The sequence below is a fragment of the Panthera uncia genome, chromosome F1 (assembly GCF_023721935.1).
Source record: "Panthera uncia isolate 11264 chromosome F1, Puncia_PCG_1.0, whole genome shotgun sequence".
NCBI classification, from domain to species: domain Eukaryota; kingdom Metazoa; phylum Chordata; class Mammalia; order Carnivora; family Felidae; genus Panthera; species Panthera uncia.
In genome coordinates, this window is record NC_064813.1 from 29,929,926 (window position 1) to 29,948,828 (window position 18,903).

Below are 18,903 nucleotides of genomic sequence, written 5' to 3' on the forward strand. Positions count from 1 at the left end.
ATAAGAGACTGTTAAAAACTGAGAACAAACTGAGGGTTGAAGGGGGGTGGGAGGGAGGGCAGGGTGGGAGGGAGGGCAGGGTGGGTGATGGGTATTGAGGAGGGCACCTTTTGGGATGAGCACTGGGTGTTGTATGGAAACCAATTTGACAGTAAATTTCATATATTATAAAATAAAAAAAAAAGTGCATTTTTGTGAGAAAGGGAGAAAAGGCACTTCACCCCACCAGAATGGTTTTCAAAGGAAAGAGATGAGCAACATCAAATGTTGGCAAGGATGTGACAACCAGAAGGCTCACGCGTTCCTGGCAGGCGTGTGTAATGGCACAGTCACTTTGGGATATCATCTAAAACTGAACATATGCATATATTCAATTCCATTTCGAAGTATACGCCTGACAGAATTTTATGTATATTTTTACCCAAAGGTCTGCATATAAATGTTCATAGCAGCACGATTCCTAATAGTCAAAAATTGGAAACAACCCAAACACCCTCCAGCAGCTGAATGAATAAATAAATGGGAGAATATTTTTGCGATGAAATACTGTATGGCAATGAGAATGAATGAATTGTTGCCAGAAAAAAAATCCTGGGCAAATCTCACGAATAGGAGGCTGAGGGAAAGAAACCAGAGTCAAAGAATATATACAGTGTGATTCCGTTGGCATAAAGTTGAAAAACAAAGTAAAATTAATTATGGTGTTAGAAGTCAGGATAATGTTTACCTTTGGCGGTAGTGACTGAAAGAGAACATGAGGGGGGCTTCTAGAGTTGTGGTGAGGTTCTTTTTTTTTTTTAATGTTTGTTTATTTTTGAAAGAGAGAGAGCACACATGCGAGCAAGCGGGGGAGGGGCAGACACACACACACAGACACACACACACACACACACACACACAGAATCTGAAGCAGGCTCCAGGCTCCGAGCTGTCAGCAACGAGCCCACCGTGGGGCTCGAACCCATGAACCACAGGATCATGCCCTGAGCTAAAGTCGGACGCTCAACCAACTGAGCCACACAGGCGCCCCTGTGTTGATGTTCTGATTCATCACTGGTGCTAGTTATGTGGGGGTTTTGGGTACATATGTTATACTTCAAACTAAAATGTTAAAAACAGGAGGAAAGACATACTCTCAAAGCAAAGGATAAGTCTTTCAAAAACGAATTTGGCTTCATAAAGCATTTTTTTTTTTTATGAAATACTTTCCAAAACCAGTGTAAATTGCATTATGGCAAGGTGCTGGGGCCTGTGGCGATGTCCGTGGGAGAAGAAAACCAGGGTGATGTGGCCAGCAGCGACTGGAACTGTGGGGAACAGGCCAGCCCACCAAGGAAGGTGCTTCTCAGTGGCTCTTTGCTGCCAACCGCACTGTGTGCACGTGACGTGCATATCGAGGAGGGTCTTTCCCAGCCTTTTGCAGGCCATGGCACATGTAGAAAATGGCAACACTGGAAGGGCATTCCGGGGTATCAGATGGGGCTATTGGCAGCCAAAACCAACTGGTAGGTCGTCCAGGTGCCCCAAAGATGATGGGTATCAGCACCCCAGCACACCTGTGAGAAGACACCCACTTAGTGTGGGAAGACATGCACCTCTATAACACATTTTCGGGTCTTGTGCTCTTCTCCAGGAAAATCCAGCTCTATATCCCCCTCACCTCTGCATTACAGGTTCCATCTGCAGTAGTGAAGATCAGGGGGTTCAGGGGTTTATCCAGCATTCTGGCCTCGTCTCCCCTTCCAGCCTCATTTCCCACCACGCTCTCACCCCCCCACCCCGCACTTCACCCCTCCCCATCCCCTAAGCACATTACATCCTGGGCACACTGCACTTGTCTGTCATCTAGAAACATCTCCCAAGATCCCAAAATGCCCAAGTCTTTTTTTTTTCTCCATCATCTCTCTGCTCAGACCTTCCCTTCTCTGTGATGCCTCTTTCTATACACTGCCCAAGGCCACTGCCACACTTTGGCTTGTGGTACTGGCGTGTGTGTGTGTACATGAACATCTTCATGGGCCCTGATTTCCTATCTTGCCCACAGTAGGTGTTCAACAGTTGTTTCTCGAATGACTTCTAGGTTGCAGAGGGACCCTGACCATAACTCCACCCTACCTCTATTCGTTTTTTTTTTTAATTTTTTAACGTTTATTTATTTTCAAGAGACAGAGACAGAGTACAAGTCGGGGAGGGGCAGAGAGAGAGGGAGACACAGAATCTGAAGCAGGCTCCAGGCTCTGAGCTGTCAGCACATAGCCCGACGCGGGGCTCGAACCCACAGACTGCGAGATCATGACCTGAGCCGAACTCGGACACTTAACCGACTGAGCCACCCAGGCACCCCAGACCCTACCTCTTTTCTTGATGGTCACTCTGTCCCCTTGAGTCAGAACCCCCAACCTCCCAGGGCACCCGTCTTGTGGTCACTCCACATTCTGCCAGAGGCTTGGAGCCCTGCAGCCTGGATGAGGTGCATCCTCTTGACTCAGACCCCTCCCTCCCAGCTCACACCTCTGGGATTGGTGTTATGCTAACTGTGGTGTGACAAAGGGAAGGCGTGACTGCCACTCGGCCTCAGTCCTGGCTCTTCTCTTTCAAGCAGCAGTCTGCATTACCAGGATGTGGCCACAAGGGGCTCTGCCGGGCGACTCTTGGGCACAGTGAGGAGGGTTCTGTGGGAATACCTCCTGTCCCCATGGGCAAGGAACAGTTCAGGCAGTGTCTCCTCTCCTCTCCAGTTCCCTTTGGCTGCCTTGTCCTGGTGTTTTACCCCTTAGCCACCTAGAAGCTGTTTTATATCTTAACACGTTCCTCCTTGCTTTCCACAGAGTGAGGGCCTTCCACTTTTGTCATTTCCGCCTCCTTTAGCTGAGCCTACACCATGATCTCCCGGTCTTTCAGGATGTGGGGTGGAAATTGTCCTGTTCCATCATTTCACACCTCTGGACCCCACCTCCCTTCTGTTTCCCCCACTGCCACCCAGGATCAGGATTCCCCATCTCTGGGCAGGATTAATGGAATGGCTTCCTGGAGGATCCCCTGTCTCCAGACAGCCCCCTGTCCATCAGCTGTCCACTCTGGAGCCAGAGAGAACTTACTCCCGTCAGACGCTGGCCTTCAATGGCTCCCCAAATCCTGGACATTCACGCAGCACCCCAGGTGCCCGAAGATCCAGCTGCCTGATTCTCCAGCCTCATGTTCCTCTTCTCCCCTTGTGCTCCAACCAGCAATACTGAAATCCTGTAGTTGCTCAACACATCGTAATATTTCAAGGCTTCGTACTTTGCACGCATCCTTTTCTGTGACCTGCACCTCCTCCAGCTTTGCCCTTACTCCCCATGCCTCCTCCACCTGGCAGAGACCTAGTCATTCTTAAAACTGCCAGTTCCTCTGTGAACCCTTCCCTGACCCAAGACTCCTTCCCATGCCCCAGAACCCCTCCTCTGAATAGATCCTGTTCCCCGAACATGCATCTCTCATTGTATCTGTCACTGAGCATTGTGATGATGACCCAAGCCTGCCCTATTTTCTCCATTGTCCCTGTCCCTCCCTGTGGGATGTGGAGTTGGCACTCAGTAGGTGATACATGAAAGGAGTTGCATCATCCCCTCTCTGCACCATCACCTCCACCTTGAGCAAGTCTTTCAAATGCTCTGAACCCCCATTTGCCCATCTGCAAAGTGGAGACATGTGAGAAGCAGAAGGAGGCACGTACATTAAAGAACCTACGTGCCATTAAACGACTAAGTTCTATGCAGATGTCTTTATTGCAATTTCTTCTTCCAGACCAGTGTTTACCTGCACTTGCCTGGGTGGAATCACAGGATCAAAAGAATGTGATGTGGTCTTTTTGTAATTTCCCCACCTTGAATCCAGGGGAAAGCTGGTTAAGAGTAAACCATTAATTCTGTCCCCCTGCAGCTCCCAGTCTTCTCCGAGGCTCTGGGTTAATGATTCTAGGTTGTTTTCCTCACCGGGCATGTTCCATTCTTTAAGAATGACTTGACTCACTCCAATAATTCTCCAGCCTGGGGTTGTGAACCTTGTTTCGCTGGAGGAAACGGTGGATGTGTGTAGGTCTCTGGCTGTCTTCCTTCCTCACCCGTGCCCCAGGCCCCGCCCCGTGGCCACCATTCCCTTAACCAACAGAAGAGACCCCTCCCCTCCCCCCCAAGGAGGGCTGCAAAAGTCAGAGCATCTGTGTTGCTTGGACCTAACAAATAACCTCCCTCACGTGAGGTTTAAGGATTTGTGTTCTGAACCCCAGAAGGAGAGATTTGGCAAGGAGAAACCCTTTTAAACTTTTGAAAACCGAGCTCAGGATGGTTTCTCCATACCAACATTTAATTAGTGGCTGCCAGAGGAATGGGTCGTAGGGAGAGGCAGCCCCAGCAGGGACTGGTCCCCGGAATCCCAGGCAGGAGGTCATGCAGAGGCTGGGGACACAGCTCGAAGGTGGTCTGGACACTCTGGAGATAAGGCCAGCTGAGGACTGTGGGCTCACGGATATCCCCAAACCGGGTCACAGTCAGGAGTCTCCCCAGCTCTCATCCCTCCCTCCCCTTAATCCAGTCCATTTGTTGCAGAGTGTTTTGGAACATAGCGTTGAGAATGCTTTGCATACAGAAGTGGGGTCGGGGGTGGGCCGATGGATCACTGTTCTACAAAAGTTCCAAGTTTTCTGAGCCTCAGTGCTTCTATCTGTAAAATAGAGATATTATTCCTTTTTTAATAACCAAACGAGGATTAAATTGTCTCCTTAAACTGGATCTTGTAATATGGTCATAGCAGTACCTAAGAGTGAACACATAAGGGATAAGGCATTGGTTAGGGACATCCAAGGCAAGAACTTCATCACTGTTGCCATGGTGACTCTAGGACCATTCTGATTGCAGAGAGAGTAATGTGAAAAATACAGCTGTGTGCCCATGTACCCACCCCACCGCCTTGCTTAGGAGATCGATCAACACCACTGAAAGCCCTGTGTTCACCTCGTGATCCCGTCTTGGCTTCCCCCATGAATTTTGTATCTACAGTTTCAAACATGGTTTTGAACTGTTCTGTAAGTGGTATAGGCTATAGTCACAGAATAGGTTTTTCCCTCTGCCAATGCGTGGAGCCAGGGTGTAGCTGCCCTTCATTTTCACTGCTGTAGGTCTATCTCTATACATATCCTACTGTACTCTCAATTGTGTTGATGGGAATTTGGGCTGTGGGCGCAGTGTCTTGCTAACATTCTCACCGTCTTAGAACCAATTTCTCCCTTGGAATTGGAATAGACCCTGGAGACTGTTTGCAGCTCTACCCTGGTACCCTCCACTGACTGGCCTGAGGGTATGGGAGTCCTGTTCTTGCTGGGTCTATGGACCTGCAAGGGGGAAGGGCTGTTTATAGAGAAAGGATGGAAGAAAAGGAAGAGCTTTCCAGGCCATAGTTTGACTTTCAGCCGTGGCCCTCAGGAACAAGCCAGATGGGCCTTGAGGCAAGATGAAGCACTCCTTTGGCTCTGAGCAGCAGTGTGAGGTGGGGGCTGCCCTTGACCCCACCCCAGGGTCTCAGACCGGACCCCTCCTGACCTCACAGTAGTGTGAGGTCACTACTGGGCTGCAGGACCTAGAAATTCAGACAGAATGCAGCATGCCATTCTCAGATTATATGGTTCTTTATTTAAACTGCTGTGAGGAAAGCCCTACTAAGGGGCTTCGAAGGTCACTGTCTCCATAATGTCAGATGTCCCTCTCCCCGCGCTCTCCAGGCCCTGGCAGTTCTCCGAGGCCTCGATGGCCTCCAGCCCGCTCCTGTGCACCGCCTTAGGCAGCACGCCCACGTCTCTGCCGCGTAGGGAGCCCGTGGTCCTGGTAGTAAGGTTGGCTTTGACGTTCCTCAGGAACAACCCGATCCTGCCCAGCCTCTTGGTGGCTAACCCCGAGCTGGCGGTGGATAAGCTCCGCCCCGATTTGTGGGAGGCCCTGGGCTCCTTGGGGATGGGCGCGTGGCCGATACCTTTGTGGGGGGCTCGCCTCCCGCCCCCCGGGCTGCCGCGGGCCTTGTCCTTGTCCTCCCTCGCGGCTCTGTGGCCGGCTAAGGACCGCCCGGAGGGTTTCCGGTTGGTCTTGTCCCCCCCAGCCTTGTGGCGCGTGTCGGCTGCCCTGCGGCGACGGGAGCCCCGAAAGGTTCGCTCCTTGTCCCTGCGCTCCCTCCAGCCCTTGCGCGGCTGCCTTCCCGCCTGCTCACCCTCCGCGCCTCCGCTCTGCGCGTCGGAGAGGAGCGCTCTCTCCACGTTTCCCGCCACAGTCTTGCGGGCGCCCTCTGTCCCTGCGAAGGTCGGGGTCCTGCCGGCCCGCTGGGAGAGGCTGGTCGACGAGCCGGAAGTAAACCCGGGGATCTTCGCGGCACCTGCCAAGGCCACGTTCCTGCTCTCCGGGGAGAGGTTGGCGGTGCCCGCAATGGCTAGGTTGGTCCTGCTTCCTCCCGGCCCCGCGGTGGCTGCACCTGCTACGGCCGCGCCTAGCCGATCCGGGGCGGCTGACTTGGTCAAGGCCACGCTCAAAGCGCCTGCCGCGGTGTCCGCTGCGATCCCTGCTGCGAACCCCGCGGCCGTCCCTCCTGTCACCACCGCTGCCGCCCCCGCCGCCTCCCGCGCTGCCACGGCTGCCGCCAGCTCTACGTGTGGCTCTGCCGCCGACTCCCTGTGGAGCTCTGCAGGTTTTGGGGTGGCGGCGGCTGCATCGGGTTTGTGGGAGGCCTGACGGGTCCCCTCCCCACCTGCAAAAGCTGCAGAGGTGGCCCCGGCCACCTCGGAGACCACGTGGAGGCTCCTGATGCTGACCTGGTCCTGATAGCCCTTTCCTTGGAAATCCGCCCCTGCTGGGCTCCTCTTCTCTTCCTCAAACACAGGCATGCAAAGCATGTCCTCCGCTGGAAGGGCGTACGTACTGCTGTTGCTGTCCACTGGTGGTCGCAGGAGGTACACGAGCTTTTCCCAGTAGGTGAAGAGGTCTTCCCATGCGTCCAGAGCGGGGCACAGCTGCAGGTAGCACGAGCGGCCGGTGGCGAACTTGAGGCGCAGCTGTTGTTTCTCGCGGTCGTGAATGGAGATCCTCACGAACTTCAAGGGAAGGAGCCTGGTGAGCTCTAAGGTCTTGGTAGCCTTGCGGCCTTTTCCCTTGGTGGCCTGGCCACGCCCGCCATGCTCTTCACAGCCGGTGGCCGGTCGGGCCAGCAGCATGACGTCCGGTAGCGGGAGGATGGGGCTGGTGGACGCGATGCCCACGGTCACCATTCTGACCCGGTTGTGCACATCGATTACTTCTCCCCTTTTGGTGATCTGGATAAAGTCGCTCTCAAATATAGGCGCGTACTTGAAGATGTCGTACTCCCCCTTGTGCAGGTGTCGCTGTAGTTTCCCCATGGCCGTGTTGAACATGCCCACTGCGGAGCGGCTGTGGGCTGTGTGATAGGGGAGCAGAGACTCGGGGTTCATGACTCTCTCCTATCACAAGAGGCAGTGCGGGCAAGGCGGGTCCCTGGATCTTCTCTCCCTTGGCCTGGCTGGCAGAGGGTATATAGCCGAGCTCCTGTGTCACACAGGTGGCTCTATGGCCAGTGTCTCAACCCCACCCCACCCCACCCCACGGGGGCCACCCCCCTTTGCCTCAGAGCCTCCCAGAGACACGAGTGAGGGTGGGAGCTCAGAGGATTACAGAGGGGGTGCTGTAGGGTGCCTGGACCCCAGACTGAAATTCTGCAAGGGTGCGGAGATGTATGGTGGATTCCTCCACCTCACCTCCACCCCTGAAGTTTTATCTCCCTGAGAGGCCGGGAACTGCAGACCTGATGACAGAACTAACTCAGCCTAACTAACCCCTGCGCAGCCATATTTATCCTCTGCTGCCCTTTGTGACCTGTCACTGTCACATACCCCTTTGTTCTCATCCCCCAGGCAGCCCCCTCAGGGCATGGCCACCATCCTCCTCCCCAAACAGCCCCACTGCCCCCACCGAGGACAGGCCCATCCTGCCAGGGACTCAGGTGGGCATCAAAATAAAAATGTCTTCAAATGGGAACATTTTGTGTGGGGATCTTTTTTTTTTTTTTTTTTTAATCCTCCCCCAGATGCAAAAGATTCAGCAACTGGACAAAATCCATAGGAATAGAAGGTGATGGGATACACTTGGAGACATCTGAGCTCGTGGTTTCATTTTATCCAATAACCTTGAACTGGCAGTCTTGGTCCTTCGCTTGCTTTTTCATAAAATCTCAGTAACATGGAAGATAGCAACCATTAATAATAACATTAAAACTCATCCCCGAGGTGCCCTGCTATGTTCTTCACATATGACCATTAAGAGCCCATTGAGTTTGGTACTGTCATTACGTCCCGTTTTACAGGTGAAGACACTGAGGCATCATTTGCCTAACTTCACAGAAGTAATGGTAGTAGAGGCAGTATTTGAATGCGGGTCTAGCTGATCCCAAAGCCTTTGTTCTGAACCACTCCAGTACTTTGCCTTCACGAAGAAACCTTGCTCCAGCCACACGCTTTTCAAACCAGTCTGATTTAACTACCTTCAAGAAGAGCCGTTTGATGCACTGTTGGAAGTTGTGTAACTCCATAGGTGTGTGTATATATATAGATGTCATGGGCAGAACCCAAGACGACTACTACAGGCAGTGGCTGGGCTGAAGTGGGGACTAAATTATCCAGGCGGCCATCTTTGTTCCTTCCCTCCATTATGTTTTCATAAACAGCCTGTGTATGGACACCTAGTTATTCTCTCTGAAGACCCCCAGTTTTCTTCCCTTCTTCCCCAGTGAAATGAAGGGGGCGGGGGGCCTGGGATGTAATCTTCAATTCCAAGAGGCTGCCAAACATCCTCCTGTAGCAACCTCCCTACCATGCACGAGTGGTTTGAAAGCAGTGACACCTATGGGGAGTGTGTGCCACCATACTTCCTGCCTTATCGCCCCCCCCCCCCCCACAGAGCTAGACGCAGAATGTGTAATTTCTTTTTTTTTTAAGTTTATTTATTTATTTTGAGAGAGACAGACACAGTGTGAGTGGGGGAGGGGCAAAAGGAGAGGGAGAGAGAGAATCCCAAGCAAGCTCCACACTGCCAGCGCAGAGCCCGACGTGGGGCCCGAACCCACGAAACCGTAAGATCATGACCTGAGTTGAAACTAAGAGCTGGACGCTTAACCAGCTGAGCCACCCAGGCGCCCCAGAGTGTGTCAGTCAGTTCTAAAGATTTTTTTTTTAAAGTCCATTTATTTGAGAGAGACAGGGTGGGGGAGTGGGTGGGAGGAAAGACAGAGAGAAAGGGAGACAGAGAATCCTAAGTTGCCTCTGCACTGCCAGAGCCGTGCCTGATGTGAGGCTTGAACCCATGAAGCTGCGAGATCATGACCTGAGCCGATATCAAGTGTCAGATGCTTAACCGACTGAGCCACCCAGACGCCCCCCGTAATTTCTAAATTGTTACTTGAAAGTTCTGAGAAACACACCTCCCAACTCTCATCCTCCAGGTTGATGAAATCTTTCCTGAAATTCTACCTTAGAGATTCAGTCCTTGAAAACAAAGGCAATCTTTCCATTAAAATACACACACCTGTTCAGTAGGTGAAAGGATAAACAAAATGTGGTCTATCCATACAGTGGAATGTTACTCAGCCATAAAAAGGAATGCAATGCTGATACCTGCTACAACGTGGATGAATCCTGAAAACATTATGTTAAGTGAAAGAAGCCAGACACAAAAGGCCACATACCATGTGAATCTATTTATATGAGATATCCAGAAGAGGTGAATCCATAGAGACAGAGTTTATATTAGTGGTTGCCTGAGGCTGGAGCGAGGGGAGAATGGGGAGTGGCTGCTTAATAGGTCCAGGATTTACTTTGTGGGGGATGTAAATTCTGGAACTAGGTAGTGGTAATAGTTACCCAGTATTGTGAATATACTGAGTTGTACACTGTAAATAGGTACAATGGCAGATTTTATGTTGGGTGTATTCTCTCTCTCTCTCTCTCTCTCTCTCTCTCTCTCTCTCTCACACACACACACACACACACACACACACACACACACACACACAAATATACACTCCTGCTTGGAACCCTTTAGAGAAAGGTCAATGGTGTGATCTAGAGCGAGCTACTCAGTTTTCCATTTCATCTGTAAAATGGGGACAAGTCACTGAGGATGAAATGAGATACTGCCATGTAAAGGTTGCACATATTGTCTAAATAAATGGTAGCTCTCATTAACATTCATCCTCAACTGGCCCTTTAAGTCTCAGGTGAATTTCTTCTCGAGAGCAGTTTTTGAGACGACAAAAAAGATGCTTCTGGGGTTAGAGCCACTATGAGAACACAGAAGTATGATCCATGGGCAAAATTGGCCTCCTCTGAAGTTTTACCTCAGGCGGATCCATGAAAACACTGTCCACTCCATAGAGAAACTGAACACAACCAAAGAGTATGGGATGGGAAGAGAGAAAAGGCTTGATCGGGGTTTGGGTTTCAAGGGTTTATTCAAAGCCCGTGGGGAGAAATTAGGATAAAGATGGGAAATAACAGTTTAGCTCTTGGCAGAAAGTGAGTTTTAATTCCAGAATCCCTCTGGACCAGAACCCTTTAAAACTCTTTATCCCGAAAGAGGTGTCAGGCCAGATCTCCGGGAAAGGCGAGGGGACAGGGATGAGGTCAGGAGGGAGGCCGGGCCCTCCAGGCCCTGCTAGTGTGACGTCACCACCATGGCAGGAGGCAGCCCCATGGAAAGGCACCATAGCCCAGGTGCCTGACTCTGGCGGAGGTCCCTTTCAAGTTTATTCTCAGACCCTCCCAACCTTCCCTCTCCATCGAGTGTGAAACAAGAGGAACTAAACGACTTGATGGTAAATACATAGTCATCTTTTTGTCTTTTATTAAAGTATCAGAACATAATCTTGGCTGCAGAAAGCAAAACTTTTTTAGTGCATTTGGTAAAAGAGCTGTCAGTTCCAGTAACCATATAACCATATCCAGTAACCGTATTTTTCAGATCCATTTTTCTGGCCATAGCCACCACCCACTTCCTTCCTCTCCAATCCATTGTTGTCCCTGGCAGCTTCAAAACCGGTCTTGAGTTTCCTAACAGCTGATCGGGGGCACCTATATCTACAACCAGAGGGTAAATGCGAGGAATTCCCCCCCCCTCCCCCCTCCCCTCCTGTCCCCCTATCTTAAAGAAAATAGATGATCTCCTAAAAGAAGTGGTGAATGGTACTTCAACCAGAGGGCTCCTTGCAGACTGGGAACTATCCCTGATGTGCAAATAAAGCAGCAAAATCAGGACACCTGTGTCACAGGTGAGAGTTTAGAGGAAACATACATGAGTTCAGAGAGGCGGGCTCCCCATTCATGTGCATCAATCTTAACATTTAATGAAGCTACTATCTCTCTGAAGAACGGCGTTAGCAGCAGAGCAGCCAGTGTTTATTTCTCGCCTGTGAGGGATACCAATTTGCACAGGCCAAGAGCAAGGGAGCCCGATTCTGTTCCAGACCTAAGGAATCATATGTCCTGGAGATTCCAGAAAGTTAGGTGGAATACCTTTCTTTGCACTATCACACCTGTCCGGTCAAAAATTATTGTCTCCCTCTCTTCCCCCCTCCATTCTTTCCTCACATTCGAAATACGTATTTGCAACAATAAGACACATATTTGAGACAATAGCTGTAATCAAGTAGATACTTTAAGAGGTGTTCTGTGGCAGAATGTACAGTGTCCAGGGCTCAAGCTGGAAAACAGGTGTACGTTTTAGGCATCCGTACATTCAGAGGAACTAGCGGAGGTATTTAGCAATTCAGGTTGTATATCCAAACTCTAAACAGCAAACAGTTGGTCTAAAGGATATACCCGGTTGGCGCTGTGTTCTAGGGTTTGCTAATGAGAAATTGAGTATCAGATGCTATAGACCGAGGAACAGGATTGAAAGTCAACTGTCCCACCTAAGTGGCACGCCAAAAAGCAAAGGATGACACTTGGAGAATTTTTAGGCTCAATGCCCCTCGCCCTCAATGGAGAGGGAGGGCGTGGGGAATGAGTAAATCTCAACAACCAACACATTTAAAAGAACAGAAACCAGCACAACACTTAAGTTTACCATGTCTTGGTTCCAATATTTATTATATCGACAGGTTAGGAATACTAGGATAAATAAGTAATATTTCCTCTTACATAAAAATTGTAATGATACTACCGAGTAGGATTGAACACTCTGAGGATTTCACAGAAACATCAGAATTTAAACAGACAGTAGCCAGAGTCCTGTGGCCAGTGTGAATGACCTCTCACAGTTATAAATGCTCTGGGCCAGATTTCTGCCAACATCTGCATGACAAACAATGCCACTAACACCCAATAATGCTAAAACCCAGGCATCACCTGGCTTCAAACTTGTCTCCACTGGATGTGGTTTTCAACTGCAAGAAAAGGAAAATGGAATATTCTTTGGCTCTTCTGGCCTAGAAAGAACTCCTGACCTAAGTCACCGAGGGGAGAGTCCTAACCCTTTGGAAGTTGGACTTTCTTTCTGCTTTCTTCCTGTGACATTGTAACTGAGTTTGCAACAGAGGGCCTACAGTCATGCCCACAAATTCTGCGTTAATGCCTGGGCGCCGAGGGAAAGGCAGCTTTCTCTGTTGGCACAAAACTACGCTGCTCGCCAGCAGAATTCTGTTCTCCCGGGGCTGATGAGCTCTTGCGGCCACCTCAGCATTTTGTAAGACACTGCATATGGTGGTAGCCGCCTCCCCCACCAAACCCTCAGAAACCAGATCTGAGGAAAATCACACCAGTGTTGTGCAAAACAAACATCAGAAGAACACAATGCCTAGCTTTGAAACAAATGCCTTGCACACAGTAATTCCTGTACATAACAGCATGTTTGCTAGAAAGCACAACCCTGGCCATTGTACAACTTCGCTAAATGCCGTTCTCACTCTGTGTCCCTATATGTGATGGTGGCAGTGGCAGTGGCAGCTCAGGAGGTGGCCCCACTCCACCCACCCAATGTGCAGACACTTCTTCAGCATGAGTCCTATGGTGAGAGTCCTGGCTTTATTTGTTTGTTTGTTTGTTTTTGTAGAATCCAGGCAAAAGATGAGCAGGACCCTAACCAGGGGCCATCTGCAGCATCCAAGAATAGCCAGGATGGTTAAGGCCTAAATCCTGGAGTTAAGACAAAAGATGCCCTTGCCCCGGTCCAAAGTCCACTCTGGTGCAGAGAGGAAAGGCCCAGCTGAGTCACCAAGGGCTCTTCTGCCTCGATGGTGCTTCACTGCTGGGATGCGAGAGGTGCACAGGAAGTCAGATCTCCAATGGCTTCAGGGTTTGGGATGTAGAAGGTTTCAATGAGGACTCCCCAATTGCCCCCATACCACAACTGCTTAGCTTTGCAATGTTCCTTCTTTAATCTGTTGGATAAAAAGGTTTCTCTCATCTTCTGGAGTCCGCCCATTCTGAGCCCGGACAATACACGTGGGCCGATGAAGGTTGAGCATGTATATCAAATGCTGCTTCTCATTCTTGAGCTCCTCGATCTGGGCCTTCAGTTCGGCATTCACGCTCTCCAGCTTCTCCGACTCCTGGGGGGCAAGCAAGAGAATTATTAGGAGTGCGGCCAAGGTTCCAGTGAAGAGGAAGGTGGCTTGGGGTGGCGGTGGTCACAGTCATCGGGGTTCATCGAGGTGGGAATGGTCTGCAGAGGGAGTGCTGTGGGCTCCCTGGTACAGCGTCCCCACAAAGCTGGGACAGCAGCATTAGGTCTGGGAGAATCCAGCCCCCAGAGAAGCCTTTGAACTTGGAGGCTTCTTCAGAGATGCCCTTGAGTTTCCGCTCAAGGTTGAGGGAGGGCTGTGGCTCCCGTGGTAATGACACTGCAGTAGAGCCAATGGCTCAGAGATCTCCTTTGTATGAGTCCAACAGCCCATGTGTAGCTCTCCTGGACCCACATGGGCCTTGAGGGCTGGGAAGAAATGCAGACCCACGGTGCTTAGGCTTTTGAGAGTCACTGGTTTCATTGAGAAAAATGTACATGGCAACACATACAGTGTCTCGATTTTCATCGCCTCCCCGAAGCAATCAACAGACTCCTTGGGGGCCTGTGGGACCTGGGCGAAGACTCTGCCCTGGCCTGTCCACACTCGGGGGACAGGACACAGCCTGGAAGGACAGGGCCGTGGCCCACCCCTCCTGCCCTGAGATGCCATTCCCTCCCGTGCTTTTCCCTTCAGGAAGGGGAGCCGACTGAACACAGCCAGGAGCTCAGACTATTGGATGAGCCAAGAAGGGCAGCAGAGTTAAGAACACACAAGAACTCAAAAAAAAAAAAAAAAAAAAGTATAACCACTGCTTTCGGATTAAGGAAATAACTTGTTTGAAGAGATTAATTAAAGGCTTTTCATTCTGAGCCAGTTGAGAGCTGGCAGCTTCCTTTTCTCGTTAAAACGGGTGAATGAAGCTTCTTTAACTGGGCTGATGTATCCTGCAGCCTGGAAGCTGCTGGACGTGTATGGACGGGCCAGGGCTGCTGGGAACCTGGGCACCAGACAGCCTGCGGCTTCCAGTGCACACACCTGCTTCTCATACATCCAGCGTCACCTTCGTTGTGCTGATAGTTTGTTACCTCCTCATCTATCAAGTGACCTTTCTGCTACAGCTACACGTCCTTCTCGAGAAAACACTCCTGGGTAGGGGGCTTTTTGACTCCCTTTGTGACAGCAGCATGAGGCTGGTGGGGGGCAGGCATGAGCAAGAGGAGGGGGCGAGGTGGGGAGGACTCACCTTCTGCAGGCACTCTGTCTTCTCCTTCTTCTTGTTGCGGCACTTGGCAGCTGCAATCTTATTTCTTTCCCGCCGCCTCTTTTTCCTTTCGTCTTCTTCCGGGGCTACCTTTACGAGTGAAAGGACCACACACGTCATGGGAGGCAAGAGATCAAGACATGCAACCCACCTTGAATACACCGCCTTTCACTGCCAGCACAGAGGGAACCAGGGCAGCCCCAGCGCTAAGGGCCTCGGCATGAAACCTCTCCACACGCACACGCTTGCGAACAGATAATGAAAACCAAGGAACCGTTCGTTCAAGTTACGCGGGCAATATTAAGAAATAAAACTCAGCTTGTTCAAAAATGCATTGGGATTTTGAAATGAGTTGTATATTCAAACTGATAACTACTGGATGAAAACTGTAATCATTTAGAGCAGGAAATGGATTCTGTTTGGTCAATACGTCCTTTCCCCTAGATCTAGGCATGGCTTCGGGAATATCACCTGGCCACCCTCTCCCTCCTGCCTTTTCTTTGACTTGACCCCCATTCACCTCTATCTTCACCCAGAGCATTAAAGCACCTCCTTCATGAATTCACAAGAAGCTCATGGAGCTCCCGGAAAAGAGGAACCCAGGAGCATCGCCCAAACAAAGCGGCATTATCAGCCCATGGCTTGGTACCACCTGTGGGTGGTAAACATGAACCAACCATTGATTCATCCAGCAAATAAATATTGACCTCTTCCTCTGTGCCCCACTCGGAGTCTGCCATGAGGGGCCCTCAAAGAATAAAACCCTGTCCTGCTTCAGGATCTGGTCCTCTATGGAAGTTGGCTCTGACCCTGACTTTGTCTCAGGACTGATGGGAAGCCCACAAAGTCGGCCACTGGGCTTTGCTTAGAGGCTGGAGGCCGACTAGGATGAAGCACCCACGGTGGGCTAAGCAGGTGATGGCCTAGGCTGCTAATGTCAGACCTTGTCTTGTCACTTGTCACAGCTCCCGACAGCAGGAGAGGGTGTGGGAGCCACACCTCAAACGGAAGAAATCCTGGGACCCAATGATCACCGCAGATCCGTCTTATTAGAAGTCCTTTGGATTAGACGACACGGCCTTGGCTCTGCACTGAAGGCCAGAGATTTAGAGAAACAAAGCCCCAGGGGAAAGCAAGGCAAGAGGCAGTTTCGCCTTTTACATCCTGGATCCCAGAGCCATACCGGCAGACATTTGGGTTGAAACAAAACTGGGTTGAATCCCAGCTTCACCACCTATTAGCTGTGAGACTTTGGGCATATTGCAATACTCTTGTGACCCTCAGTTTCCTCACTTGTAAGATGGGATCAATAATCTTAGCTACCTAATAGGGTGGTGAGGAGGGTCAAATCAGTTAGATTAGTTATATACACATAATATTAATTAGGGGAGCCTGGGTGGCTCAGTTGGTTGCGCGTCCAACTTCTGCTCAGGTCATGACCTCACGGTTCGTAGTTTCGAGCCCTGAGTCAGGCTCTGTGCTGGCAGCTCAGAGCCTGGGGGCCTGCTTCAAATTCTGTGTCTCCCTCTCTCTGCCCCTCCCCAGCTCATGCTCTTTCTCAAAAATAAATAAACATTAAAACAATTTTTTTCATTAAAATTAAAATGCTTTGCATAATGTTTAGTCAGTGCTGTGTAAGCTTCAGTTACTGTCATTATTAACCTCACCATCAATATCTTCATCTAGAACTCAGCAACTGTCGTATTTCCTATGCAACCCTACGGACATTTTTGGAGAAGTGGGAGAGGATTCAGGGTTTTCTCAAATGAGGAAGTACTTGAAAGTAGAGCAAATCTCAGAGTCATACACTGTCAGAGATGGAAAAGGCTTTCAGAAATGATTTAGTTCAATTCTCTCACTGTATTGATGTGGAAATGAGGCACAGAGTGGCCAGCAGCAATGTGTCCAGAGAAGCCCAGGAATCACTAGCTCATGGCTACCAGACCCATAGGCTACAAAGCCTGGGTGTAAACCCAGGCTTTTGGCTCCTCATACTGTGTCCTCTCCTGGACATACGGCCTCATTCCATCTTGTTGCCTCCCCAGAGGTGACGGGGATCTGGGGGAACAGGCTCACTCTGCCTACGTACAACAGGATGCTTATGGGTTTCACAGGCTTGGCATCTATTTTAAGAAGAGAATTATAGCAACCAAGGGGACCTGAATATTCAACTAGGTCAGCTGGTGCATTCTCTTCCCAGTAGGAAAACCTACTTGTTAAATTGACCTAAGATCAGAAGGTGACTTGGTAAACACAGAATCAGTGGATGAGTTGGGTGGCTTTAAGGAATATTTCCACGGAGCAGGAAATATTCTGTCCTCTGCACTGGACATCTCCTGCTTCTTCCTCTGAAGAACCCTCCAAATAGCCTTCCAAAATGCTTTTCTTGCTTTTCTTTCTTCTATGGGGATCTTACTACTTTCCATTCCATCCTGTTATCTCAAGATATTTAATTACAGAATTAAAAAAAATTCCTCGTGTGTCTCAGGGCTCCCCTTGTGCTGCCCAGGATTGAACAAGGCAATGATGGCCTCCAGAGGTTAACTGAGGCCCAACAATGCCTCTAATGATGCCTTGTGGATGCAGCATCATATGGTAGCCCCCGCTGCCCGTCACGGAATGCTGACTAACAGCCGGACTCTTAACAAACGCGGTCTCATTTAACCCTTACATCAATCTTATGCAAGAGTCATTATTACCCCCACCTCCTTTTATAGAATCATGAAGATTCATAACAATTTTCCTTTTAAACTCAGTTCCTTTTTGGCCATGTTCCACTACCCCTTAACCAAAGACAGTGATCGGGCCGATTAAGCAAGCTTGATACACTCCCATCTTTTATCCATGAGGGAAAGGCCTGCAAAATAGCCAAGACCTCAGGTCCTTGGGCCACCACAGCATCGCCAGCAGCCACCTGTTAGACTCCTCGCCATGTCTGTTACTCCAGGTGTCTTCTAAAAGGTTGCTCAAGGGGGAATTCAGAGACAGAGGTGGCCTTGGAGCCGGGCTGTGAGCATCAACACAGCGCGGGGCATGCTGGCCAGTCCTGGCTCCACAGTCTGGCCGGCTGGGTCCTGGTGGTGATGAGCACAGTCACTGCCCTCTGTGCAGTCCCCAGCCTGGAGCATGCCTGGCACAGTGGGGGTATGATGAATAAGCATCGAAAGCAGAGGCACCTCGAGAAGAACCTACCTCAGTTTTCGTGACTGCCATCTCCAGGGGTCTGCCGCTGACAGTGACCGACTCCAGTGCAGAGGACATCCGGTGACAGAGGTGCTTGTTCTGGATGGCGAACCTCAGCTCTTCCTTGACAAAGGGTGTCAGGTTAGCAAAATCCTCAAACACCAGTGACCCAGGAGGGGACAGGCAGGGGACGATGGCAGAGGCACTGACTTCCGAGGCAGAGACCTGGCCTGGGTGTTGAAGCATCATTTTGCTGAAAGAAATATTGAAACCCAAGCTACTTCAGGGATTTAGGGGCATGGGATCAAGTCTCCCCACACCTGCGGCCTCCAACACCAGGGCCGCACCCCCAGAGGAAAGTCCCGTAAGCCCTCAGGCTTCTGTTTTGTTTTCATTTCATGCCGTCCTCGTCTTGAGTAAAACAGGTTCTTAAAATACACAGCTCAGTGATGTGGATAAATGCCTAATTGAAATTTATAAGGGGTGGCATTTCAGACTATTCTGAATTCACAAAGATATTAGTTTTGGCTGGTGTGCATATATGCAAATGCAGCCTCAAACAGTCCTGAAAGAGGAAGAGCATTGAAAGAAAAAAAAAAAAAATCAGTGAGACTTTTATGTAACCCCATTTTCAGTCTCTGTTTCGAAAAGAAACTTGGAGGGTATCTGAAATCAAGTTGAATCAATCAATGAATAGAAGCGAAAGCAAAGACTAGGGGACCCTTGCATTTAGCAAATAAATCTCTGAAGCTTCTCCCTCCGGAAGTTGGATCCAAGCCAATGAGAATGAGGATGGTAACTATAGCTAGCAGGTGTGTTACTTCAGCCCAGTTTGGCAGGAGCTGGGGTTGGCGGGGGGGGGGGGGGGGGGGGGG

General features: G+C 50.2%; 2 protein-coding genes and 2 long non-coding RNA genes across 5 annotated transcripts in view; 1 reads left to right on the forward strand and 3 right to left on the reverse strand.

The window, feature by feature from the left end:
- Nucleotides 1–2,594, reverse strand: part of LOC125925294 (uncharacterized) — a 13,827-nt gene extending 11,233 nt beyond the window's left edge. Inside the window, exon 1 of the long non-coding RNA XR_007458773.1 lies at nt 2,354–2,594. This is a non-coding gene — a long non-coding RNA (uncharacterized LOC125925294). The remainder of the gene's footprint in view (nt 1–2,353) is intronic.
- LOC125925293 (uncharacterized) overlaps nt 1–18,903 on the forward strand; it is a 155,189-nt gene that overhangs the window by 24,767 nt on the left and 111,519 nt on the right. The window lies entirely within an intron of this gene.
- GARIN4 (golgi associated RAB2 interactor family member 4) lies at nt 5,639–7,904 on the reverse strand. Its single transcript, XM_049634181.1, has one exon. The coding sequence runs from the start codon at nt 7,481–7,483 to the stop codon at nt 5,693–5,695; it is 1,791 nt and encodes a 596-aa protein (XP_049490138.1). The 5' UTR covers nt 7,484–7,904; the 3' UTR covers nt 5,639–5,692.
- The window catches only part of ATF3 (activating transcription factor 3), a 12,693-nt gene continuing 5,926 nt past the window's right edge, over nt 12,137–18,903 (reverse strand). For both annotated transcript variants that reach the window (XM_049634182.1, XM_049634183.1), the window contains exons 2-4: nt 18,034–18,281; nt 14,828–14,931; nt 12,137–13,629 (exon numbers count right to left, since the gene is read on the reverse strand). In XM_049634182.1, coding sequence (XP_049490139.1) covers nt 13,432–13,629; nt 14,828–14,931; nt 18,034–18,281 — 550 coding nt within the window. In that variant the 3' untranslated portion in view covers nt 12,137–13,431. The remainder of the gene's footprint in view (nt 13,630–14,827; nt 14,932–18,033; nt 18,282–18,903) is intronic.

What these genes read in the sequence shown, in the direction of transcription:
- GARIN4 (XM_049634181.1), bottom strand. Translation starts at nt 7,483, where the DNA reads ATGAACCCCGAGTCTCTGCTCCCCTATCACACAGCCCACAGCCGCTCC.